Source organism: Piliocolobus tephrosceles, chromosome X, assembly GCF_002776525.5.
Source record: "Piliocolobus tephrosceles isolate RC106 chromosome X, ASM277652v3, whole genome shotgun sequence".
NCBI lineage: Eukaryota > Metazoa > Chordata > Mammalia > Primates > Cercopithecidae > Piliocolobus > Piliocolobus tephrosceles.
This window is the reverse complement of record NC_045455.1, coordinates 330,011-355,552: the sequence shown is the minus strand read 5'-3', so window position 1 is coordinate 355,552 and position 25,542 is coordinate 330,011. Positions and strand designations below refer to the sequence as shown.

General features: G+C 56.5%; 1 protein-coding gene across 3 annotated transcripts; it reads right to left on the bottom strand.

Moving 5' to 3' along the window:
- Positions 1–6,452: 6,452 nt before the first annotated feature.
- CXH13orf46 (chromosome X C13orf46 homolog) lies at positions 6,453–25,387 on the bottom strand. 3 transcript variants are annotated; one of them, XM_023217710.1, is made up of 9 exons: positions 25,201–25,387; positions 23,384–25,095; positions 20,553–20,604; positions 19,008–19,173; positions 18,880–18,927; positions 17,762–17,809; positions 15,984–16,051; positions 9,292–9,408; positions 6,453–9,177 (listed from the first exon to the last, which is right to left on the bottom strand). In XM_023217710.1, the coding sequence occupies exons 2-8, from the start codon at positions 23,571–23,573 to the stop codon at positions 9,342–9,344; spliced, it is 639 nt and encodes a 212-aa protein (XP_023073478.1). In that variant the 5' UTR covers positions 23,574–25,095; positions 25,201–25,387; the 3' UTR covers positions 6,453–9,177; positions 9,292–9,341. The 3 variants fall into 3 exon arrangements, with proteins under 3 accessions (XP_023073478.1, XP_023073477.1, XP_023073480.1); XM_023217709.1 differs by having other exon boundaries at positions 23,384–25,387; XM_023217712.1 differs by lacking the exons at positions 17,762–17,809; positions 18,880–18,927 and having other exon boundaries at positions 23,384–25,387.
- Between the last annotated feature and the right edge of the window lie 155 nt (positions 25,388–25,542).

Sequence of the window (25,542 nt, the reverse complement as noted above, 5' to 3'; positions counted from 1 at the left end):
CAAGGCCCGCGCATTTCTGTGTAAACCTTAGAATTAGCTTGCCAATTTCTACAAAAATCCTGCTGGGATTTTGATTGGGATTGTGTTGATTTTAGAGATCAATTTGGGGAGAGTTGGCATCTTCCACGAACATGCTATGGCTCCATTTATTTAGGCCTTTTTTTCATTCCTCTCATTGATGTTTCTCAGTTCTCAGTATACAGGACTTGTAAATCTTTTGTCAAGTTTATTTCTAAATTCTTAGTATTTTTAGCTTTGCATTTTGAGCTAACTATAGCTTCATAAAAACTTGCAGAATAGTACAGAGAGATCCCACATTCCATTTCTCAGCTTCCTACAATGCAGCACCTTGCAGAGCTACAATGAATTCTTAAAACCAGGAAACTGATACGGGCACCACACAAGTCACTGGACGACGGAGCTCATTTGGACATCCTGGGTTTCCATGTGTTCGTTTTATTCTGGATATGACTCCGTGTGGAGTTTCTGTGATGTGTGGCCACACGTGCGGATTTCTGTAACCACAACCACATTCAAGATGCATGACCATCCGTCCCCACAGGTGTGAGGTGTGCCCCGCGCGGCCCTTCTCTAACCCACAGCACCCACCGGCGTGTCCGCCATCTCCATCACTCGTCCTTTCAAGAGGGTTATGGAAACAGAGCGTGGAATGCGGCCTTGGAGATGGAGTTTTCTCCCAGCATCTGTTTCTCTTTGCTGCTGAGCACGTTGTGTGGTGTGGAGGCACCATCATGCATTTGACACTCACCTGTTGACAGACGCTGGGGCTGTTCCCAGGTTTTCGCTGTTCCAAATAAGGCGGCTATGATCATTTGTGTGACTATACATTTTAATTTCTCTGGGATAAATGCCCAGGTGTACAATCGCTGGGTCATAATGGCAGGTACGTGTTTGACTTTTTATGAAACTATCAGACACACAGGATGGATGGAGATGAGTCGGATGCAGGGGCAAGCGCGTGGGGCCAAAATTAGAAGAAGGGGTCTTGTAATTTTCCTTTTAAAAATCACTTTCAAATAAAGGCAATAGACGCACACATACCTGGTAAATTACTTTTCAACCAAGGTGCCAAGACAACTCAATGGGAAAAGAAAGATTGTGTGTGCTGTGGGCTAATTGGCTACAGTGAATCAAACTGCCCTCCAAACAGTGGACTCTGGGCGAGTGCTCGGGGCATGCCGTTCAATGGTGATCCTCACCACGCCACCTGGGCCCCACTGCTGGGCTCACGCACACACACTGGAAAACCGGCCCTGAGCGTGTCACTGGGGAGGTGTGCTGGGCCACCCTGATGGGGTCACACAGGAACTCAGCCAGCACCCCTACCGGGCCCCACTTGGTAGGTGCCCCAGTTATGGTCTCCAGAAGCCAGCCAGGAGAGAATGTAGTCTGAAGAGAACCAAGTTCTAAGTGGGCTCTGGGAAGACGGCGTCCTTGTGCCCGGAGTGAGGACGCGGTATCGGTCCCGTGGGGCGCTGACCGGCGATGGGGAAATATTGACGCGGTATCGGCCCCGTGGGGAGCTGACCGGCGATGGGGAAATATCGACGCGGTATCGGCCCCGTGGCGAGCTGACCGGCGATGGGGAAATATTTTTGAGGAAATCCCGGCCTTCTTCCCTTCCGTTCCCACTGGCTCAAAGGAGCCAAGGCATTCCTCCCGCTGCTGGGCAAGTCCTCCACTTTGCTTCGGACATTACAAGCCACTTCAGGCCCTTCCTCCCATCACAGCCCCGGGGGGAAACAGTCTCCTGGCCAGTGGCGAGAGGGCCTGGGCTGGCCACCTTCCTGAGGCCTCAGCCTCCCTGGGATGGGGCTTGGTCCCTGCGGCTGCAGCAGTGACTCGGCCCCCGGCGCCCTTCAGTTCTGTAGAGAAAGGCGGAAAACAGCTCTCGAAGGGCACTGGGAGGGACGACCGCAGGGGCGCAGGGGCCCCTGGCCCTGACCGCTGCTTCTCCGGCAAGCCTGGCCCCCTTGTGCTATTAACCGAGAAAAGCTTGACCTCTTTGCTTCCTGCTGTGAAGCGCTGGCCCTGGTGGAAGCCAGAACAAACAGAGCCCAGGGTGGCTGCTGCGGGGCTGAGCTTGGCTGGACTGAGCCAACTCCTGATTCTACCAACCCTGGCTTTTGTGGGATTTCAGATTGTCCTCTTAAATATCTCCCAGAAAACCAAAATTCCTCCTGTTTAATGAGGAAAGGGATTGGGAGAAGGGGTCTCCTGACTTCTCCCTGGAAGGGCCAAACTGGCAGCCACTGGCAACACCACCCGGGTTACCCACAGCAACCATTGTTTTGGGGTAAACTGTACACTTGCCCTTAGGATGTGAGCTTTTCTGCCTTTTCATTTTTATACCTTACTTTCCCCTGCTCCCAGCCCACCAGCCACTGGCAAAAAAATACCTCCCAGACTAGGGTGCTTTAAAAGAGAAATAAACAGCCCTGGGCCTCCGGGGGCCATGCTTGGGCCAAGTGTCAACTAAAAAATAGCAGCTTTATGAATTGTGATAACAGACAAGCCTTGTGCCATGTGAAATGGGCCAGTCACACTGGGTATCGTAGAGTTGCTTAGCACTGAGTTGATAAAAAGACTGCAGGATTCCATTAAGTTCAAAGTTCTCTAGCATTGGACAGAAAAGACATCTACATGTCACGGATTTTCATCAGGTTCAGAGGCTCAACGATGGAGGTGGAAAGAACAGACCTCACTGAAGAATCAGAGAAACTCAGGAGTCACTTGAGTGATCAGCCCAGGTGAGTGCGGCTGCTTGGATTCCCTGGGTGAGCAGGTAACTGCCAGCGGGTTCTTCCTACTCAAGGCCCCGATAGAGCTGATTCATCCAGGCAGGGGAACTGCGACAGAGAAACACTTTCACACACGCACAGCCGGCTAAACAGGAGACCGGAGTTTTATTATTACTCACATCAGCCTCCCTGAAAATGCAGAGGCCAGGGTCTTTCAAGGCTAGTTTGGGGGAAGAGAGTGGGGTGGGTAGGCGAGGGCGCTTGCTGCTGGCTGGTAGGGGGTGCAGTCACAGGGGTGTGTGGAATGGTCCTTGTGCCCCGAGTCGCTTCTGGGTGGCGCCAGGGAGGTGACCAGTCCAGATGGGGCCATCAGTCATCAGACTTGCAAAACACCTGAAAAGATATCTCAAAGGCCAGTCTTAGGTTCTACCACAGCGACGTTAACTGAGGCAGTAGTTGGGGAAGTTGCCTATTTGTGAGCTCCAGAATAATGGGAGGTCATCCTTCATGTCTCCATTTCAGCAGAATCCAGGCTCCTCTCGTCCTCGTAGCCTGGTGGCCTCTCCATAGCTTTACAAAGGGTGTTGAGTTTTGGGGAAGGGTTATTATCATTTAACTATAAACTAAATGTCTCCCAAAGTTAGCTTGGCCCAAGCCCTGGAATAGGTAAGGGCAGTTTGAAGGCTAAAGGCAAGATGGGAGTTGGTTAAATCGGGTCTCTTTCACTGCTGTAATTTTCTCACTGTTATAATTTTTGCAAAGGTGGTTTCATGCCCGTGGGATCTCCGGTCCGACGTTATGGGACTCTCCTCCCAGGGATCCCAGTGATTGTGCAGTGACCGCGGTCACGCCACGGCCACCAGCCAGAGTGCAGTCCACATCGTGGCCACGCACGGCTCCCACAATCTCAAGCTTGCCGAGAAGGCAGCCGTAAACCCGTACAGGTTAGGGTCCTTTCCCTTGGCTGTGGTAACCATCATGAGCACTGGGGTCCTTCCGAATCCAGATGCAGCCACGCCCTCTTCTCACAGACAGCTGCGGCTGAGGTGAACATCTTAGGAGTGTGGTAAACCAAAAGGCATCTGAGATGAGTCTGTCCATTTAGGAAGTTCATTTTGCCAAGGTTAAGAACGCACCGATGACACAGCCTCAGGAGGCCCTGACAGCCTGTCCCTGAGGCGGTCGGCGCAGAGCTTGGTTTTACACATTTTAGGGAGACATCAACATACATCAGATGAACACTGGTTTGGTCCAAAAAGGCAGGACAGCTGCAAGCAGGGAGGAGGCTTCCAGGTCGTAGGAGATAAGAGACAAATAGTTGCATTCTTCTGAGCTTCTGATTAGCCTTTTACTGAATGCACAGTTCACAGGAATGGTCACTCCTGCCTCAGCCTGGCTCAGTGAAACAAGAGGGCAGAGGCAGCGATTAGCCGTGTGCGTTTGTCCCACGGGAGCAGTGGGATGACTTCGAGGTCTGTCTGTCCTTTGTCCACAAGGAATTTCTTTGATGGAGACGTGTAGCTTTTTAAAATCTGTGTAGTTCCCTTATTCAGGAAGAGAATGGGAGGCAGGTTTGCCTGACGCAGTCCCCAGCTGGATTTCTCTCTTAGGCTCAGCGATTTGGGGTCCGGAGAATGATTTTCCTTTCACAAGATGAACACGCAGCTCAAAGGGGGAGTAGAACGTGATGGGCGCCTCAGCCGAACGCCTCTCTGGGCCCAATAATTAGAAGGACTTGCTTCCTCAGATAAAAGTTCTTTCCTTTTCGGGGTCCTGCCGCTTCTGGTGAACCCTGCACCCTCCACGGCCTTCAGAACCAGAGCCAGAGAGAAGACCCCGTCCCAGCAGGGCCGCCCTTCCCCGGGCCCCGGGACGTCCGTGGCGCCAGGGAGGCCTGGGGAGGCCAAGCCTGGAGAGGAACTCGGGATGTCCACGGCTGAGGGTTTGTGGGGTCACGTGGGAAGGGCACGGGGCGGGGGAGTTTCCACACCATTCACATCACGGGGTTTCCCAGGGGGCTCTCCAGGCGGAGGCCTGTGAGGCGGGGGTGTCTGCATCCTGCGGGGTCCTCACAGGCGTGGGGTCCTGGGGTGGGGACGCCCAGCATCTACGCGGTCATCATCCGAAGGGACGTAGGGACAGCCCCGCCCCCACGGCGAACGCTCCGCTGGGGAGGAGGCCTGGAAATCTGTCTTCCTCGCTGGGATCTCGGTGGCTGCGGCTTCCAGGACGGAAACAGGCGGCCTGAGCACCGCAGCCCCCACGAGGTGGTGCTGTTGGCCAGGGAGGAAAGACGGCGAGGCCGGCGCCGCGGGCTGGGCCGGAGCCGGGCGGGGCCTGTGCTTGTGGAAGGCGCCCGACGCCCCTTCGCGGACTGTGTGTGGACGGAACTGCTCTGGCCTCGGCTCTGCCCGGCCACACAGTGCCAGCAGCACTGCCCACCCGGGGGAGATCCTGGCCGGGTTTCCAGACCTCAAGACTGAAAGGCGTAGAGCTGCCCAGTCAGGCCCAGGCCCCAGCGCCTGCCCCAGGGCTGCACTCGCACCACCCCGCCCCACGCCGCGCTCCCTACGCCTCCTCCAGGCCCCAGCGCCTGCCCTAAGGCTGCGCCCCGCCCCACGCCTCCTCCAGGCCCCGCTCCCCGAGCCTCCTCCAGGCCCCAGCGCCTACCCCAAGGCTGCACTCGCCCCGCCCCACGCCTCCTCCAGGCCCCAGCGCCTGCCCTAAGGCAGCGCCCCGCCCCACGCCTCCTCCAGGCCCCAGCGCCTGCCCCAAGGGCTGCACTCGCACCACCCCGCCCCATGCCGCGCTCCCTACGCCTCCTCCAGGCCCCGCTCCCCGCGCCTCCTCCAGGCCCCAGCGCCTGCCCCAAGGCTGCACTCGCACCACCCCGCCCCACGCCCCGCTCCCTACGCCTCCTCCAGGCTCTCCGCGCCTCCTCCAGGTCCCAGCGCCTGCCCTAAGGCTGCGCTCGCACCAACCCCTGCCCCGCCCACGCCCCGCTCCCCGCGCCTCCTCCAGGCCCCAGCGCCTACCCCAAGGCTGCACTCGCCCCGCCCCACGCCTCCTCCAGGCCCCAGCGTCGGCCTCAAGGCTGCACTCGCCCCCCTGCTCCTCCTCCAGGCCCCGCTGTAGTCACTCACAGGCGTCACCAGGCCATGGCGCTGCAGCCCTCCCATTTCAAAGTGGTTGCCTTTTGCGAAACTCCACATAGAGATGTGCTGAACTCGACCGTCTAAGACGCCCACGGGGACCGGGGCTCCACGAGGCTGGGGACTGGCAGCACCTGCGGCTCTGTGTTCAGCACTCCGGACAGGGCCTGGCAGGGGTCAGCAGGGATCCCTGGATGGCCTGGAGACTGCTCGGGATAGAATGAAGCTAAGAAGGTAAAAAGCCACGGTGCAACGCGACTCCACTCTTGTAAGACAAGCTATGTCTCTCTGGACATGGCACCATCAGTATGTACAGGGACTGAATACATGTTCCCACGTGTGGGCATCTAAACCTAGCCAGAGAAAACCCTGGAAGGAACACAGCATCCCTCCAACAGCCCCCGAGGAACCAGAACACTGGACTGAGACTCACCCTTTCCTACATCACCTGCAGTGAAAACACGCGGGGGGGGGGGGGGGGGGGCCCGGGGGGGGAGGGGGGCGCGGGGGCGGCCACAGGCGGTGGGGGCTCGACAGGGACACAGCCAAGGTGCAGCTGGCGTGGCTGGAGGAACTGCGCCGGCCCAGGGTCTGTGCTGCTGTGTCTGCCGCTCTGCCTGCTCAGAGCTGGGCTCCAAGGGGGCCACCGCGGAGACACAGGAGCCACGTGGGGCTGGACCGCCTCCCCGCAGCCGGGGAGGGCTCTGACGGCCTTGCTCGCTTACTGGGGTCTGCACAGGTCAGGGGCCAGTGGGGACCGAGGATAAAACTAAGGCAGGCTGGGCCTGGGGCAACAGGGGTCACCACCCCAGGACCACTGGCCAGCCCCAGAAAGCCCAGGCAGCATCTGTGCTCCATGGGACTGAAGGCCAAGGGCAGCGTCCTTCTAGGGGGAGTCTGGGCTTCCACCCCTCCCTGGATGTCACTGCAGCTGACTTGCCGGGCTCAGGGCTGCGCATCTCCAGAGGGTTCCTGCCCTGGGCCCCTGCCTGGTCCACTCCACCGACGCCAGTGCTGCTGCCCGAGCCTCTCAGCCCAACCTGCCGGGCAGCAGCGGGAACAGGCCCACGCTGGGCGGGACGGCCGGGCAGAGGCAGCCCCGGCCTCAGCAGCATCGACCACGTGGCAGGAGCTGCTCTCCGGCTGTGTGGCCTGTAGATGTGTTTCCACAGGGATGGCTCCTGCTCCCCAGTCTCCAAAGCCCAACCTCGTCCCCTCCACTAAGACGGGGCTTGGCCTCACCACTGACCACCCTGGACGCTGACTGCCGCTGCCAGGACGCTCTGAGCTCAGCGCCCACTGAGCCCTTCCCCAGACCCCCAGCCTGGCACAAGGGAGCCCCATTCCTTGGGTGTGTGGCTGCTGAGTGCCTTGAACAGCTCGTTTGGGACCTGCCCGCTTCTCTGATAGGAGTTGGGGCCCAAGCCAGGTGACCACTCACACTGCACAGGGCGTGTGCCTGCTCCACAGGAATCTCCTTGTGGGTAGGAAGGTGTGAGCCAGGCCTGGCTGCCCTGGAGTGCCCAGAATCAAGGCTTGGGGCAGCAGCACGTGGAACTTTCCCCCCATGGCAACAATCACCACTCCGGGGTCCCGGGAGTCAGCCCCTCCCACCCTAGCCTGGCCCGGATCAGCTCTTTCCCCGGCCGCCGTGACCCCCACCTCACCAGTGAAGGAGCAGAATTACCCGGGGTTTGAGGAAATCAGTTCAGAGCCCAACAGAAGTCAAAGGCGTGTCTGACTCTGGAAGGCTCATATTCTAACAGCTAAGCCACCGCCAAGCTCCTGTGTCTGAACAGCCGTGGGACCTCCCTGTCCTAGAGGCGACCGCCACCGACATACCCAGAATGAGGCCAGCCACACGCGGCGACAGGACGAATACACGGGTGGATGGACTCACGCCGATGCCTGCTCTGTGCGGGGGAGGGTGCTGGGAGCCACCCGGCAGAGCTGCTGCCTCCTGCCCCACCAAGGGGACAAACCAACCATCTTTCCGGAAGCTTCTCTGGGTGCCTTTTTGGTTGGCACAGAGGCCACAACTGAGTCACACCCAACTGCCCGGCAGCCAGGATGGCAGCGACCCTCGCCTCACAGGGGACAGGCCACAGCTGCCTGGCTTCTTCAGCCCCGTGACGCCACGTGGAGGCTTCGCTTTACCAGGTGGACCGCAGGGCTGCACCCACCAGGACAGCTGGTCCGGGGCCCCTTTCCAGTTGTCTGGGAAACGGTGACACTGGGGCTGGTGGACACTTATCTTCTGTGGTGTCTTCCAGTCAAGGGCGGGTGCTGGCTTTGGGGGTCCCCTCTCTCTCTTCAGCCTGAATGGTGCCCCACTTTGATCAAAGTACCCAGGGGACAAGCTCTACTTTGATCAGAGTGAAGTACCCAGGGGACAAGCTCTGCGTGGCACGCGGCTCCCTGAAAAGGGCCCCTCCCTGGCTGAGTGATGGGCAGAGCTCACCCTCCATGAGCCTTCGTGTTCTCGTCTGCACCACAGGGACGACCCCCATGTGTCTCCATGGGGACAGACAGTGCACACAGCATCGCTGCCTGTGGCCTCTGAGGCCTTAGAGGCACCCGGATCAGAGATGCTGCAGGTCACCTGCCCGTGCCCTCCTGTGCATGCGTGTGGTATGTGCGAGCATGTGTGTGTCGTGTACATATGAATATGCATGCGTGCGTGTCTGAACAACAGAGCTCTGGGTGGGTTCTGGTGGATCTCGTCTTGCAGGCATGTCCTGGAGCCCCCCACAGCCCCGGGGAAGACTCTCTCTCCTTCTCTGAGTGGGGAGCACATGGCTCCCTCCGGGGAAAGATCCTAGTGCCAGCACCACAGCCGGGGCGCTCAGCCGCGTCCACTGTGCTCCCGGCTCCTGCAGGGACTTTGGCGACACAGCAGACGCTGCATCCTGCCCTGCACCTCTCACCCCTGCCTGGTGGGGGGCTTCCAGGAGCTGCAGCTCCCATGAGGCCCACAAAGGGCTGAGCCTCCCCTGCTGCGCCCCAGGGGCCTCTGTCCCCACCCAGTAAGCCACTGAGCAAGAGGCCAGGGCAGGAAGGGGCTAGAGCCCCTCCGGCTGGTGGAGAGGAAGAGTCTCTTCCCGTCGTTTATTCTGTGTTAAGGTCACATCATCACTCACCCAGTGGGCAGTGGGTTTCAGGCGTGGCTCACACCTGGTGTGGTCATCAGCGCCCCAGCGTTGCTCAGGGCGGGCGGGATCTTTAGTCCAAAGGCGTGGTCTGTGAGCTCACTCCTTCCAGGCCTGGCCAGTCCCACAGGAAGAAAACAGGAACCTCAGTGCCTGGCAGAGAAGGCTCTTGGGTGGCAAGTAGGTGGCCCGACCACCCTCTGACCGGTGCCCCCAGCCCCTCCGCACCCCGCCTCCTTCCTCTTCTTCGTCAAGCTCTGAGCACCTTCTCCAGGGCACTAGGTGCTCTCCTTCTCCCTCTTCCTGGTGGAGTACGCGATGCAGCACACCCAGCTGGTCTGCATCCTGCAGGCCAAGAGGAGGGCAGGTGGGTAAGAAAGGGTCCTGGGCTGGCACTGTGGCCACAGGCACCCCAAAGCGCACTGGCGGGTCTCCCCTGCACTCTGCATGCACCCCCTTTCATCAAGCACAGGCGGGGTCTCCCCTGCACCCCACATTCACCCCCTTTCATCAAGCGCACTGGAGGTCTCCCCTGCATCTCTGCATGCATCCCATTTCATCAAGCCCTCAGGGGCTGTGGTGAGTGGCAGACGAGAAGCCCAGTTTGCCGGTTTCTGCTTGAACCCTGACTCACAGGACATGCGCGTCTCCAGAAGGATGCCTGAAGACAAAACAGCACGGAGCACATGGGCCCTGCCTCCATCTCCGCCTGGAGCCACTACCTTCTTAAAAGATCGGTGACCTGGGTCTGTGCCTTTTCCCGCACACGACGTCTGCTGCGGTTCGTGATTACGCCTCTGTAATCTACAGCCAAACATCCTCTCGCACTCAGACCTTGATGTGATTCTGCAAGAGCCCAGTCCCCGCCGCCTGTCCAGGAACCGTGAACGCGGCGTGGGGCAATGGACAGACGGCTTGCAGGTGACGGCCTCAGTGCACAGTCCTCACTAAGACTTCCATGTAAAACAAACTCTTGAAAAGCTTGATTTTTCTTCCTTAATTGGCAATCATGGGGCCCATGAAGGGACTCCTGGCAGGCTGCCCAGGGCTGCCTGGGACACTGCAGGGACCTGGCACCTTGGCCCCAGCACAGGCCCTTGGGGCCTCTCTGGCCCCTGCACAGCTGCACATGGTGGGGTCTCTGTGTTCTCTCCTGGGTCCTCTGGGGTCTCTCCTGGGTCTCTCCCGGGTCCCCCTGGGTCTCTTCTGGGTCCTCCTGGGGCTGTGCTAGGGCTCAGACCTCCTGCTTGGCTGACAGCCCTGGGTTTCTTCAGCCACCACTCCCACTCCTTGATGGAGACTTCTCATTTGTTAAGGAGAAAAATTCTCCTAGTTGAGAGGCCAGATGCTGTGTCTCATGCTTATAGTCCCAGCACTTGGGAGGTTGAGGCAGGTGGATCACTCGAGCTCAGAAGTTAAAGACCAGCCTGGCCAACACAGGGAGATCCCCATCTCTACTAAAATAAGAAATTAACTGGGCATGGTGGTGCTTGTGGCCCCAGCTACTTGGGAGGCTGAGGCAGGAGAATCACTTTAGCCCAGGGGGTGGAGGTTGCAGTGAGCTGGGAACACACCACTACACTCCAGCCTGGGTGACAGAGTGAGACTCTGTCTCAAAAAAGAAGAAAAGGAAAAGATTCTAGGAATAAATGGATGTGTGAGGCTGATTGGGTAGAATCTGTGAGGCTGTCTGATTGGGTAGAATGTGTGAGGTTGTCTGATTGGCTAGAACGTGTGAGGCTGTCTGATTGGCTAGGACGTGTGAGGCTGTCTGACTGGCCAAGTTGAGCAGGTGCTTCCCCTTTTAATCTGACTCCCAGTGGGCAATAAATCATGGCAAAGTCAAACAACAGGCACTGGACGACCAACCTTCAGTCAGTGCCCAGCAGGCATGTGACACACAGAGCCCTTCTAGATGGGGGGCTTCATGAAAGGAGATTTAATGAAGAAATGGCCAAAAATGGTGTTCTCAAACATTAAGGCATACCAGGCTTTCTAAGGCTGTCACTGGCCCATTCTTTTGCTTATTTTAAACCAATGAGCAAATTATATCAAGGAAAATTCGGAGCTCAAATGGCAATCTGTGAGGACAGAGTTAACATGTGGACTTGCACAAGTTCTCTCTCTTTTTATCCTGAAGTAAAATGATTGGTTATTTTAAAAAGATGTGTAGGACAAAGCAGAAAGTCCAGGCATGTCAGAATGGTCTGTAAAAGTCATGATAAGGTTTATGAAAAGATAATTTATGAAAAGAATTATGTGTGTAAGTTGGCTGTGATTAAAAGGGAATTATTTATATGTCTTTCTAAAGATTGAACTTTGGGCCAGGCATGGTGGCTCATGCCTGTAATCCCAGCAGTTTGGGTGGCTGAGGCAGGCAGATCACGAGGTCAGGATATAAGAGACCATCCTGGCTAACACAGTGAAACCTCGTCTCTACTAAAAACACACACACACACAAATAAGCCAGATGTGGTGGCGGGTGCCTGTAGTCTCAGCTACTCAGGAGGCTGAGGCAGGAGAATGGCATGAACCTGGCAGGCAGAGCTTGCAGTGAGTGGAGATGGCACCACTTCACTCCAGCCTGGGCGACAGAGTGAGACTCAGTCTCAAAAAAAAAAAAAAAAAAAGAAGATTGAGCTATGATATTAAATATACATTAATACAAAACTAAAGATTGGTCCCCTATGTCACCACAAAGTTTCCTTAAAGTACTGGTTTGCTCTTAATGAAATTGCAAGAGGTTTTGATTTTTAACTCTGAAATCATTTCTTTTGAAACTGCTCCGATCTACATCTCAGAAACTCAGCTTCTGCTGTCCCTTGCAATGTGTGGTTTGCAGATCGTGTATGGCTGTCTCAGCTCTTTCTCCCCTTAAGAAGGCCTGGGATAACAACTTTCTCCTTCAAACTTTTTGTCAAGTCCTGCAACTTTTTCCTCCAGTTCTAACTCTGTTTAAGCAACGTTTTCCTTAAGTGTAGCTTCAATTCATACACTTGGCTTTTCTCGCTACATCTGAATTGTTCAACATAATCAGAAAATTTCTCATGCTGTTACCAAGAGCTGTGTGTTCCCCAGCTCAAGGCCCTAGTTTCCTTGTTTACTGTTCTCTGTAATCAAGTGCACACCAACAGCCCTGGAGATGCTTTTCCTGGGTCCAGCGAGGGTCCAGTGCCCTTCTCATCAGATCTGACTTCCAGGTCACCTGCACGGGCTTCCCTCACAGAGAGGCAATCATACTGCAGGTTTCTCTGTACCTTTTGGTAACTGGCTTAAAAAACAAATATTTTATATTTTATCAAGATAATTTCTGCATTATCTCTATTAAATTTTGATTACTTAAGACAACTGGGCTTTAAAAGACTTATGGTTTTATAGCAATGTAACTTTCTGAATTGCCTGTGAGGTCTTTTGATAATTGTTCTGGTTAAATGAGTGACTATTATTTTTAAATGATCTGTAATTCTGTTTTTACTGTTTTGAACCTTTGACGTCTTCCGCAGGTTTCCACAGAATCAAAATCCTACATAAAGTCTTTTCAGATTAAACAATTCGATTTGGTAGAACTGTATGGGTAGCATCATCAAATGATAAATGATACTAAACCTTCTTTCAGTTATAATTGTGAGCGTGTTATTGATATAAATGTTCTAAAAATTACATACATTTGTATTAATATAATATCAGTCATAATTTTGATAATGTCCAATTGTAAATTATATTTGCATGGGCCTGTTATCCATGTGATTCTAAAGATTATGTAAAATTTATAGAAGCCTGGCAGTCCTGATGTGACACTGTCAGTCATGATTTTGGTTGTTTTCTGACAATGTTATGTGTAACAGAAATAACTATTTTCTTGTTGGTTAGAAGCTTTCATCAAATTTTAACCGTGGCTGTTCTAAGGTTTTGCATCTGTAGTCATTGTTCTGAATTATTCTCTAAAAACATTTATAATCAACTCTAGTCCGAAACTGCTTTTTGTGGAAAGGACTCTAATAAATAGGGGTACAAAAAGGTGGGAAATATTAAGAGCATAATTAATTAAATAATATACAAAAGTGGTTCCAGTTTTGTTGACTGGTTGTCAAGTGTTTTTCCAATCTGTAGTTGCTATGATGCTGTGGAGTGTGCAGTGCTCTGCGTGATCTGTAGGTTCCCTCTAACAGTCCTGGGGACGTATTGTGTTGGGTGGGTACAGGAAAAGGCAACACTAGGAAAAAGAAAATCCAGATCATGCTAATTAAAAAAGAGATGGAGGCTGGGCATGGTGGCTCACACCTGTAGCCCCAGCACATTGGGAGGCTGAGGCGGGTGGATCACGAGGTCAGGAGTTCGAGACCATCCTGGCTAACACGGTGAAACCCCGACTACTAAAAATACAAAAAAATTAGCCAGGCATGGTAGCGGGTGCCTGTAGTCCCAGCTACTTGGGAGGCTGAGGCAGGAGAATGGCATGAAGCTGGGAGGCAGAGCTTGCAGTGAGCCGAGATCACATCACCGCACTCCAGCCTGTGTGACAGAGCGAGACTCTGTCTCACAAAAAAGAAAAAAAAGAAAAAAAGAGAGAGAGAGAGATGGAGCCTGCCAGAGTATTTTCCAACGAACACACAAGCGTGCATGTGAGCTGACGCCCATTCATTATAGCCATGGCTGAGGGCTCTCGGCTTTCCTGGGCAGGAGCCTTCCTGGTATTGGGAAATCAGTGTTGGGTCTTGTAAATGCAACTGGAGGGTGATCCAAAGGGGGAATTTGTGAGATGAGGTAGCAAACCTAAGAAGCCACGTCCGCTCGTCTCTGCCGGCACCTCTCCCCGCTGCACGCTGCCAGCAGCCGCACTGGGCAGGTTTTCCGGGACAGCTGAGTCGAGGGAGATGGGGGTTGAGACCAGGAGATTTGGACCCAGGATTGTCCAGCTTGGGGCAGAAAACAGCCATCCAGCTGTGTGCTGACTGCCAAATCCAGCACCAGGAAACGATAAGAAAAATAGAGCTGTACTTGGAAAATACCTGTCCATTTTAAGCCCAGACTCAGGAGTCAAAACAACCCCAATGTCCTAGTGAAAGCCAGTGTAATCTGGTTATGTTGGAGCCAAAAGAAGCAGAGACTGCGGAGTTGGGGCAGAGTGGGGCAGAGTGCATTGTTCTCGAGGACTTTCTCTCGCGGGAGACATAAAAATCAGAGAGCAGGTAGTGCTGCCATCATCACAGCAGCATCCGTCAGCAAAGCCAGACCAGGGGGTGCTGAAGGCTGCAGCTGTCAAAGCTGGCCCTGGGCAAGGAGGCCGCCAGGCAGGCACAGCCACAGACCCTGTCCTCAGCCTCAGCCTCTGTCCTCAGCCGCAGCCCCTCTCCTCAGCCTCGGCCCCTGTCCTCAGCCTCGGCCTCCATCTTCAGCCTCGGCCTCTGTCCTCAGCCTCGGCCTCTGTCCTCAGCCACGGTCCCCGTCCTCAGCCTCGGCCCCTGTCCTCAGCCTCAGTCCATCCTCAGCCTCAGCCCGTCCTCAGCCTCGGCCCGTCCTCAGCCTCGGCCCCCGTCCTCAGCCGCGGCCCCCGTCCTCAGCTGCGGCCCCTGTCCTCAGCCGCGGCCCCTGTCCTCAGCCTCAGCCCATCCTCAGTCGCGGCCCCTGTCCTCAGCCTCAGCCCCTATCCTCAGCCTCGGCCCCCGTCCTCAGCCTCAGCTGCAGCCCCTGTCCTCAGTGTCAAAAGTCAGGTGCTCCCGTGTGCTTTTAAGAGGTGGAAGCTGGGGTGATTTTTAAACATTTCTCTCTGTTTTGCTATTCTACATTGTTGCCATTATTTTAAATGACTGGTTAAAATGTTAATGTAACTGAAAGAAGGTTTTTTTTTTGTTCCTTTGAGATGGAGTTTCGCTCTTGTCACCCAGGCTGGAGTGCGGTGGTGCGATCTCGGTTCACTGCAACCTCTGCCTCCTGGGTTCAAGCAATTCTCCTGCCTCAGCCTCCCGAGAAGCTGGAACTACAGGCACCCACCACCAGGCCCGGCTAATTTTTTGTATTTTGGTAGACACAGGGTTTCACCGTGTTAGCCAGGATGGTCTCGATCTCCTGACCTCGTGATCTGCCCACCTCAGCCTCCCAAAGTGCTGGGATTACAGGCTGAAAGAAGGTTTAGTATCATGTGACTGTTTTACAAAGCCAATAGAACAATTCATCCTTTAAAAAAATCTGTAATAAATCAAGATACTCATAAACTGTTAGTTCTGAGTGGTAGGCATTTGGACAATTGCTTTTTGTATTTTTGTGTGTTGTTTAAAATAAAACACTATAGACACATGGGACCGTTCAATGGGCCAGACATGTCTTCCCTCCCCACACCCCTCTTCACGGCTGAGGGCCTCGGGGCCTCAGGAAGTCTTGGGGCTTCCCTGGACCTACACAGCATCCAGCCTGGGGACACGGGTCATCTCTTCGAAGGCTGCCCCAGCCCCAGGGCCTGAGGCCTGTTGTGAGAGCAGCCGGCTTGGCGGTGACACCAGCATGCATGCACGGCTTCCCACCACCTGCAGGACCCAAGTCTGCAGCTAAAACCTAAACAGGAGAAGCCAGTACCATGCACTTATCACCTCTCCCCGCTCCTTTCTCCCTCCTCTCCCTCCTCTTCCACCCTCTCGTCAGGTCCCATTCCTGGCTCACGGGTAGGAAACACAGCCTGGTTATGGGGTGAGGTGGGGCATCGTGAAGCTTGTCCCTGAGCCTTTCCAAGGTCTGATGTCCTGTTGCCTGCTCTTAGCCCCTCAGGCTCGGTAGATGCTGAGCCTCGGCAGCACCCAGGGAGAAGGGGGGACCGCCTGGGCTCGGCTCTGCCCACCACACACAAGGCATGGTGGGCACATCAGAAACTGTGGTGGGGTGAAAGTCCTCCTACCCCCACCTAGTGTGAGCCCACCAGCATCACTCACTCGTCTTCTGACAGATCTCCCACATCCATCTGGAACGACTTCTCTTCCTTCTCGGCGTCGCAGACCACCTGTGGGGAGCGGAGACGTTTGAGGGATGGGAGGTGTCAGCCACAGGCACTGGGGTATGGCCTGTGGACCTGCTGGAGGATCAGGCCAGGGCACAGAGGCTGGCTGGGCCTGGATGACCTCCCATCAGACAGGGCTCTCTATTGTCTGAACATTTCCAGTTAGGGGAACCTGACCATGGAACTGCACCCTTGATGTGGCCGGGCTCCTGCACTGAAGACCAGGTCTGGCCTGTCAGCCCAACTGTGCCACTGGCTGGCCCTCCTTGAGTCCTTAGAACTCATGTGCCCCAAGAATAGCCTTGTTGGGGGTTAATAACCAGCTCTCTCTGCTTTGGGGCATGCTCTGAGGGCCAAAGGGAGAGAAGGTGCAGTTTGGAAAATAACTGAGCCCCAGGAAGGAGCTTAAACTTGCCAAGAAAGAACTTCAAGAAACTTCCAAAATGATGACTGTTCACCACAGCAAAGAAATGGAGGAACATACCCCAGATATTAGTGTTGGAAGGGCCCAGACAGGTCATTAAGTCAGCCTCTTCCTTTTATAGATAAGGATGATGATGGTGGTGGTGACGATGGTGAAAAGGATGATGGTGATTATAATGGTGGTGATGAGCGATGATGATGATGGTGATAATGGTGACAGTGATTATAATGGTGATGGTGATAGTGATAGTGGTGATGGTGGTGATGATGGTGATAATGGTGATGGTGATGGTGGTGATGATGGTGATAATGGTGATGGTGATGGTGATAGTGGTGATGGTGAAGGTGATGATGGTGATAATGGTGACAGTGATTATAATGGTGATGGTGATAGTGATAGTGGTGATGATGGTGATTACACTGGTGATGGTTGTGATAATGATGGTGATGATGATGGTGATTATAATGGTGGGGATGATGGTGAAGGTGATGATGGTGATAATGGTGATGGTGATAGTGATAGTGGTGATGGTGATAACGATGGTGATGGTGATGATGGTGGTGGTGATGACGGTCATGATAGTGATGGTGGCGATGATGCTGGTGATGGGAATGATGGTGGTGATGTGATAATGATGGTGATATTAAGGATGATGGTGATGACGTCTTTGGGGATGATGTTGATGGTGATGATGATGATGGTGATGGTTGTGATATGATAATGATGGTGTGGATGGTGATGATAGTAATGGTGGTGATGATGATGATACCCCATACTGAAGCTTTCCTGGGTATGAGGCACTGCTCTGAGAGCTTTCCCAAACAACCCTGGGATGCGGGTACTATTATGATTCCTACTTTATAGAGGAGACAACTGAGGCACAGGGAAGTATGATGAGTTGTTTTGAGCATTTACTGACAGAACCACACATCTACCAAAGCCCGGTCTCTGAGCTTCCAGGTCTGTGCCCTTTTCACCACCCCAACGTGATCTCACAAGAGGTTCTGAGGACCCATGGGCACCTTAGGGTTAACCCAGGCCCCAGAGTCTCTGATAGTGCTGAAGTGTGTGTGAGTTGGAGTGTGGGAGGGTAAGGAAGAGGCTAGACCAATCCTCAACACCAGGGAGCTCTCCTGGAGCTGCTGGCCCCAGGTCTCTGCCTCCCCGTCCAACACACGCCTATTGTGGGGCAAGTTCCCAGAAAAGCCTCCAAGGCTGGCCCTGTCAGGCAGCACAGGCCCTTTCCTGACGGCTTTGGCTCTGCTTGTCTTGGGGGTTTCCATTTTTACCTCCTCAGCATGGTCTCCCAGGTCAATCTCCACAAACACAGATGCTTTCTGCAAATGGAAACCAGAGAGGTGTGGATGGCAGGCTTGGGTGAGCTGGAGAGGAACACTGATTCCCCGGGAGGAACAGTGGCTCCTGGCCCTTGGGGCAGCTGGGGCAGACCCTGGTGATGACCATCAGGCCCCCAGATCCTGGCCATGCTGAACGAGGGCTCCTGGGACGCTGGGCAGAGCTGATGGCAGTGTGGACTGTGAGGTGTCCATGGCCAGCTCTGGCAGTAGAGATGGAGGGGGATACGGCTTTCTCACCCCTCCCTAATCACCTCCCATCAGGGCCCTGAGACCCTGGAGAGTTTCCTCCAGTCTCACCCTCTGAGAACTGGGGCCTCCAGGAGATGGGACAATGCCCAGAGCTAGGGAGCCCGGCTGCTCCCCCAAGCCCTGTTCGACAAGGCAGCACTCCTGCCCCCACAGCCTGCCTGTGGGCCACACTCCGCACCAAGGAGCAGGAGACCCCCCCCGGGATGCAAACAGCTTCAGTGGCTCAGGGTTTTGCTGCCCCAAGGCCTCTAACTGGGCGCCTGGGCCAGCCCAGAATGTGTACCTGATGGGAGCACTTGAGTCAACTCCAAGGGCAGTGTTTGGGGGCGGGTGCAGGACTTCCCAAGAGCCCTGGAATGAAACCAAGGCCTGGCAAGCAGCATGTCGAGCTGTGTTCCTGTCCCCACCACACAGCTTGGAGGGAGAACAAAAGCCACCTCCTTCATGCAGGGCCTTGTGACAATCCCCACAGCACAACGTGTTCCTGGACAGCACATCAAGCCTGGGGCTCTGGGGTTTTTCTGGGCCAAGGTCACGCTGAGGGTACCTCCTCTCAGGGCCTCACACACCTTTAGTGAGTGCACGTTTGGCAAGTGGGGCTCTGGCTGCCCTGGGATCGGGGAAAGAGTCTCAGAGCTTGGCCTCTCTAGGGAGAGAGCAGGGCCCAGTCCAGCTTCCCAGCCTGGCGCCTGCTGAGCTGACCCCCAGATCATGGTCCCAGGCAGGCCCAGGCTCCAGCAGAACTCCTACTTGGACAGGCCTCCCATCTTACTTCTATTACTAAAGGGAAAAGCTCTTGCCTCTTTTTCCTGAAGGTCATTTAGCTTTATGGACTCTGCCTCCTGTTCCTGTAAGACCAAAGAGGTAAGTGAAGGCTGGGCTCCAAGACAAGAGGTAAAAAATGCACCGCTCCTCAGCGTGGCCCGACCTTGGCCTCCTGTGAGCCTCCGTCCGTGTGCTCGCCTTCCCGTGCCTCCTGCGTGCTGGCCTCCGAGTTGCTCTTCTCCCTCTCTGGGTCCCGTTTTCCACTCTCATGACCCAGCTTCCCAAGGGTGCCAAAGCTTTCCTTCTTGTCTTGTGCTAGGTTTTCCTGACTGCAGGAGGAGCAGGGAAAGCGGTTTGGAAGAGGTGTCATGGCAGACAGCTGCAGGCAGCTCCTGGTCTCCTCTGGGGCTGTCTCCCTGGGCTCTAGGCTGGTGCCCCTGGGGTCCGTGGGCGCCTATGAGGGGCCCTGACCCGGCACAGAGTTCTGGCTCTGGAGAGCCTCCCAGCCTGGCCCTCCTGGCTCTCTCTGCTGACCCATCGTGGCTGGAAAACTTACCCTGTACTGCCAGGGTCTGGACTGGGAACCAATTTACTTACAGCCAACCTCTAACCTTGCTCAAAGAACCAAAATCTGGTAAGAAGATGCAGCCATCCTGTGGCAGATCCACAGCTCACTCCATGTGGATACCAAATGGGCCGTGCCAGCCAGCAGGCTGGGGGGTCCGTGGCTGGCCCTGCTGTTACTCACACCAACCTGGTAACCCCTTCTGTGGTCTGCTGTGGTGTGTGGCCAGGGGCAAGAGGAACCAACACGCAGTGAGGATGATGGGCTCTGCCCCATCTGCAATGGCATTGACTTGGCCAACGTGAGCAGACACTTTCAGCTGTGCCACCCTAAAGGTGTGTGGTCTTCCCACCTCAACTGCCCTCACCAAGGCCATCAGCTTCCCTGAGCTCTACTGGGTGGGAGGCTCCAGATGCCTCACACATTGCTCTAACACATGAACACTCACTCTCACCAACTGACGGCACCTTTGGCCACTTTGGCGACTGGACGCCTTCCTTGGTCTCCACTCTACGGGAGCCATTTGTAAAGAAAGGAGACTTGGCCCGTGCCTTGTCCATGGTGCTGGCAAATCGACTTTGTTAGATTGGAGACAAATTCTTGAGGAATTCAAGGACTTTTAAGTCTTCTTTGATGGCAGGAGGGTGAGTGGGTGGGAGAACCAGAGCTGGAGTGGGACAGGGCGCGAGGTGCAAGGAGGCAAGAACTCGGCGGTACGAAGTGAGGTTGTGCCGTCCAGGGCCCCACGCCCCTCTCCCTAAAGGGTCCCTCGAGTTGTTTATATCCAGGGTTGGCCCAGCAGTCCACCAGTGAGACGCCGCCTCCTTCCCCAGAGGGCCATGGGATGTCTACTGACAGGGATGCAGCTGTGACCCTCAGGTCAGGGCCCGAGTCCTGAGGATACCACCCCCTACAGGTGGGCGCTGTTCCCACACTGAATTCTCTCTCAAAATAAGGAGGATTTCCCAGGCCTCCCATCCAGGCCCTGGGCAGGGTCTTCTCAGGACCCAGGGCGCCCTCGGTCCCCTTCTAAGTGTCTATTTTGATGCCCGGGTGCCACCCCCACACCCCACCCTCTCCTGTGTCCGCCTCACTTTTCCCAGCTCCGCCTTCACCCAGGCCAGCGCCGGACAGGCCACTTACCAGCTGGCATCTTCCTCGCTACTGCTTGGGTCTTTCCCTTGATCTTCGGACTCTGGGGACGAAGGACAGAGCCGTCAGCACCATCACACCACAGCTACCGGAGCTCAGGACCTGCCCAGAGCCGCCCACAGCCACCCATGGCAGAGCTCAACTCTCCGCCGTGGCTATGGCTAACCTGAGTTTCTCTCCCACCCGTGCCCAAGCCCGACCCCTCCTGTATTTGCTACCAGCACTTTCCACAGCCTGGTGCTGGGACCTTCAGCCTGGCTCAGTCCCTGCAGCTCAGCCCACCCCCGGCTCCACCTTCTCCCTGCAGGACGCAGGGCGAGGCATGGCCAGCTGCCTTACAGTAAACGCAAGAGGCTCCGGGACCTCTTGCCATTCCTCTTTGTCCTGGCGCAGCTGGCTGGAGGCAGCTGAGCACGAGGGTGGGAGAAGCCCCCAAGACCTGCCCATGCGGCTCCCACCCTCCACCCAGGCTTCCTTTCACGGACAGGTGGGACCTGAAAGCCCTCTTGGCTTGTCCAGGAAAATCCACCAATCCCCGGGTTCTCCGGGCTCCCCGAGGCGCATTGCGGGGTGTTTCTAGTAGTCTTTTTTCGGGACCACTTTATGCCTCCGGGCTGCCCTCCGTGAGCGCTGGCCTCCTGTGCTCCGAGTGGCCCAGGCCCAGACACACCCTCTGCCCCCACGGGTCCCCCGTGAAGTCGGCCACCCCACCTCTCCCGCATCCCGGAGGCCTCCCTGTGATGTGGACGTGGCGTCTCGCACGTCCAGGCACCTGTGGGTGCACGTGGCACTGTGCGTGTCATCGAGCCCGCCAAGTCTGTGAGGGGCGAGGAGCTGAACATCTGACTCTACCAGTGGTCAGCAAGGCCTGGCCCGTCTCCTTGGGTCACAGGGCTGGAAATTCCTCCTGCTTTTCTCCGGCAGAATTTCAGTTGCCTGGGGGCAGCCACCAAGCTCCCGGGAGATGCGCTCCTGGGCCACGGTCTCAGACCCCGAGGGTGCTGGTGCCTGGGGGAGGCTGTGCAGGGTGGACGTCTTCGCCCGACAGGACAAGCAGCCAAACAGAAGCCCGGTCTCCCTGCGGCTCCTCCCATCATGCGGTTTTGGGCAAATCCAGCAGGTGTTGAGGGAAATGTCAGCCACGATGGGGCTTGGTCCCTCCCTCCGTCCGACCCCGGCCTTTAAGTCCACACTGCGGTGGCACCGCGCAGCATTGTTCAAGACCTGCTCCCTGCCCCTACTTAAATTTCCGCTAAGCAGCCTTAGTGTAACTTATTCTTTTGAGAACTTTACACGTCTTGAGGGAACCCCGCGGGGAGGGAGGTGGGGTGCAGCCTCCTGACTGCTCACACCCCCCAAATAGCACATCTTTGGATTTTTAAACTCAGAGAACACATATTTTTACATCATTGCTTCTTAAAATTGTCCCCAGGGCTTGAGCAAACCCTGAGTCCTACTGGGCTGTTTCACTTCCACGGCCCCGTGGCCACCTTTGTGAAGGGGAGGCAGAGCTGCCGAGGCCGCGGGAGGGGAGGGGAGGGGAGGGGAGGGGAGAGGACGCCCGCTCGCACCTCCCTGTCAGCCCTTCAGCCCTGTGCTGTGGGCCGGTATTCAAGGTGCGAGGGGGTGACTCTAGCACCATGCCCAGGCCCAGGCCACTCTCCGTTCAGCACACCTGGAAACATCTGAGTGGCGAGCGTGGACTGACACAGATGCAGCCTACATGTTTCGCGGTCTAGAAGCCATCCGTGTCAAACACGGGCTACGCGGGTTCCTCGCTGGTGGGCGAGGCCCGAGGCTCCTGGCAGGGACCCAGGGCCTCCTTGCAAATGGGGGGCCTGGCCATGGTCCTCTCTCCAGGCGTCGGCTGGCTTTGGAGGCCCATGAGGGTCCTGGGCCTGCCCTCCTCTCACCCCTCCCGCCCTTGGCTGTGCCCGGCTGGAGCCCCACAGCTCCACCCCAGCAGCGCAAGGCCTTCCCAGCAGCCCTGGGTGGGTTACAGGTGTGGACCTGGAATGGTCCCCTCCTCCATCCACCCTTAGCGTTCTGAGCACAGGGCAGTGGGAGGCAGGAGGCCTGGCCCGGTCCCTGCTGCCTGTGGAAGGAAAACGAGTCTTGGGCCCCAAATCACTGAACTAAGGGGAAGAGTCAGGCTGGGAATGTGTCAGGCAAACCTGCCTCCCATCCTCTTCCTACATAAGAGCCGCAGAGATAAACGGCCACAGGCCACCTCCTCGTTCACCCAGGAGGGAAGGCCCTGCGAGCCTCACGAGCTCTGCCCCAAGCAGTTCTGTGGAGTTTCACGCTGGGAATGCAGACGGACAGGTGCTGACCGGGGACAGAGATCACCGTCCTCCCTCTGCTCTCCTGAGACAAGCGCGTCTGACGGCTCCCTCCGGGCTGCTTATGTAAAACTGCAGTCACTGAGCCGGACTAGGGTACAAGGGACTCTCCCGCTAACCCCTCACGTGCAAATCGTGTGTTCAGTGAAAGGCTGCTCGAGACCCAGAATAATGCAGTCCCGTGTCTCCTCTGCCTACCACCTGGGAGCCCCTCCTGCTCCGGGCTGTCCCTTTCTGGACAGAACCAGCATACCCCCCCCAAGGACCGACTGATGCCCCACGTCCCCCTAAAATGTAGGACGCCGGGCTGTGCCCCGCCTTGGACACATGTCATCGCACCTCCTGGGGCTGTCTCGGCGCGTCCCTAACCTTGGGAAGTGACTTTCTAACTGGCTGGGCCCTGACGGGGGTACTTTGGGTTCAGGGCCTGGTGAAGCTGCCGCACCGTCCACCCGCTCCCCGCGGCCCCACAGCCCCTACCCGGCTCCTTGCGAGGCTTCCTAGGGTGGCTGGGAGGGTCCCCCTTGGGCTGCAGGCCTTCCAGACTCCTGCTCCGCTGAAGTTCAGAGGCCTTGCTGGCCGCCTTGAGGTGCCCGAGGGCCACTCCTGAGGGCAGGACCCTGGGGCCGGGCCAGTGCCTCCTGTGTGTGTTTCCCGTGTCCTTCTCCATCCTCCAGCCCAGCCTCGGCCGAGCGCAAGGCTGCCACCCTCACATCCAGCTGTCCCGCAGGGAGTAGTGAGGAGGTGCTGGGTGTGCTGTTGCCAGGGGGCTGCTGTGACATCACTGTAAGGTCAGAGGCCAAAGATCGGCTGGTCCCCGGCAGCACAGCATGGCTTTCTGTGCGGGCCGGGGCTGGGGCGGGTTCTGCACTTTCCCTTCTTTCCCGCAGGCCGGGGCTGGGGCCGGTGCTGTGTTTTCACGTCTCTGGTCTCTCCACCCCGGAGGGCGGGGAACGGGCACCAGGCCCTAACAAGGCTCCCTCCAGCACAGACGCAGGTCTCCCTCGGTGATGGGGTATTTGACTCTTTTTCTCCCTATTAGGGCACACAGGACACAGATAACTCAGGAAGACAAAGGCAGCCCCCCCAGGCAGTGGTGGGGTGCAAACGCTGCCGGCCCAGCGCCTCTCCCCAGCCACACGGCACCAGGACGAAACCCTGCTGTGGCCGGGGCTCCGGCGAGGCCTTTCCGGGCGGTCCGTGTGGGTTTGCTCAGGCGGCTTAAACAGTGGGAGCCTATTCCCTCCGTTGCCGGGGGCAAGGTGTCTCACAGCGCTGGCTCCCCGAGGCTCTCTCCTTGGCGCGAAGAGGACATACTCCGTGTCCTCACGGGGTCGTCCTGTGTGCTGCGTCCTCGTCTACCCTTCTCATAAGGACACCGGCCACCCGGGGTCAGGGCCACGTGCACGGCCTGGCTTTACCTTCACAATCTCTACAGCTCCATGCCCAAGCGCAGCCACATCCCGGGGTCCTGAGGGTCTCGGGGTCACAGCTCCAGCACGGGGATTTGCCGGGACAGCGTTCAGCCTGTACTGAGTCGAACAGAAAATCCCCAGCACGCCGTCTCCTCCAGCCTCCAGACCACGGTGGGTGGGCAGGCAACGTTTTACCTCTTGGGGTTCTTTGGTTGGGCCCGAGAATTAAAATCGGCAGATGGGCTGGAGGAAGGCACGCGCACTCCAGCACGGTCTGTGTGGCTGGGAATGGCCTTTCCTTCCCGAAAGAGGAGGTAACACCCCACAGGGAAGACGCTCTCCAGAGCCAGAAGAAAGCAACGTTCTTATCCTCATGGACGGCTGCTTCAGCTCAAAACAACCCTTACAAGGGCGTGGCTTATTTGGGCGGCCCCTTCACGGGCACATCGCGAGCCGGCGCCCCCCCAGGACCCGCTTCCTGTGCCCAGGGCTCCTCAGTGTCCGGGGGAAGCAGGTGTGACCCCCAGGCCGCAGGCTCCCCTCCTTCCTCTTCTTTTGAAGAGCCCAGAGCCGCTCCGCGCCCAGGAGGCCTCAGCTCTTTGGCTAAGTGGTGGGTCAGGGTGAGAGCCCTGGCCTCACGGACACTCTGGCTCTCCTGGCCTCCTGGGACAGTTCCTCAGAGGCACCTGCTCTGGACGCTCTGATGTCGGGAGTCCCACGGATGCTGCCAGGATGGGAGCGGAGGCTGCTGTCTCCCTCCAACAAGTGCTGGGTCGTCTGGAGCAACAAGAGCAAATGGGTGTCCCTGGGGTCTCCGCAAAGCCACCTGCCGTCTCTTGGTGGGTGCATCAGTCAGTATTTGTGCTGCTGATAAAGACATACCCGAGACTGGGCAATTTATGAAGACGAGGTTGAATGGATTCAGTTCCACATGGCTGGGGAGGCCCCGCAGTCACGGCGGAAGGCAAAGGCACCTCTTACATGGCAGCAGCAGGAGAGAATGAGAATCAAGCAAATGGGGAAACCCCTTATAAAACGTTTACATCGGATCTCCGACTTATTCATGACCACGAGAACGGTATGGGGGAACCACCCCATGATTCCGTCACCTCCCCCTGGGCCCCTCCCACAAAATAGATTCAGTCACCTCCCACCAAGTCCCACCCACCACATAGATTCCATCACCTCCCACCACACAGATTCCATCACCTCCCACCACACAGA

What these genes read in the sequence shown, in the direction of transcription:
- CXH13orf46 (XM_023217709.1), bottom strand. Translation starts at nt 23,573, where the DNA reads ATGGAGAAGGACACGGGAAACACACACAGGAGGCACTGGCCCGGCCCC. An exon ending in AGCGAGGAAGATGCCAGCTG is followed by an intron (nt 19,174 to 20,552) that starts GTAAGTGGCCTG and finishes CTCCTCCTGCAG; the next exon opens with TCAGGAAAACCTAGCACAAG. An exon ending in ATGACCTTCAGGAAAAAGAG is followed by an intron (nt 17,810 to 18,879) that starts GCAAGAGCTTTT and finishes TTCCATTTGCAG; the next exon opens with AAAGCATCTGTGTTTGTGGA.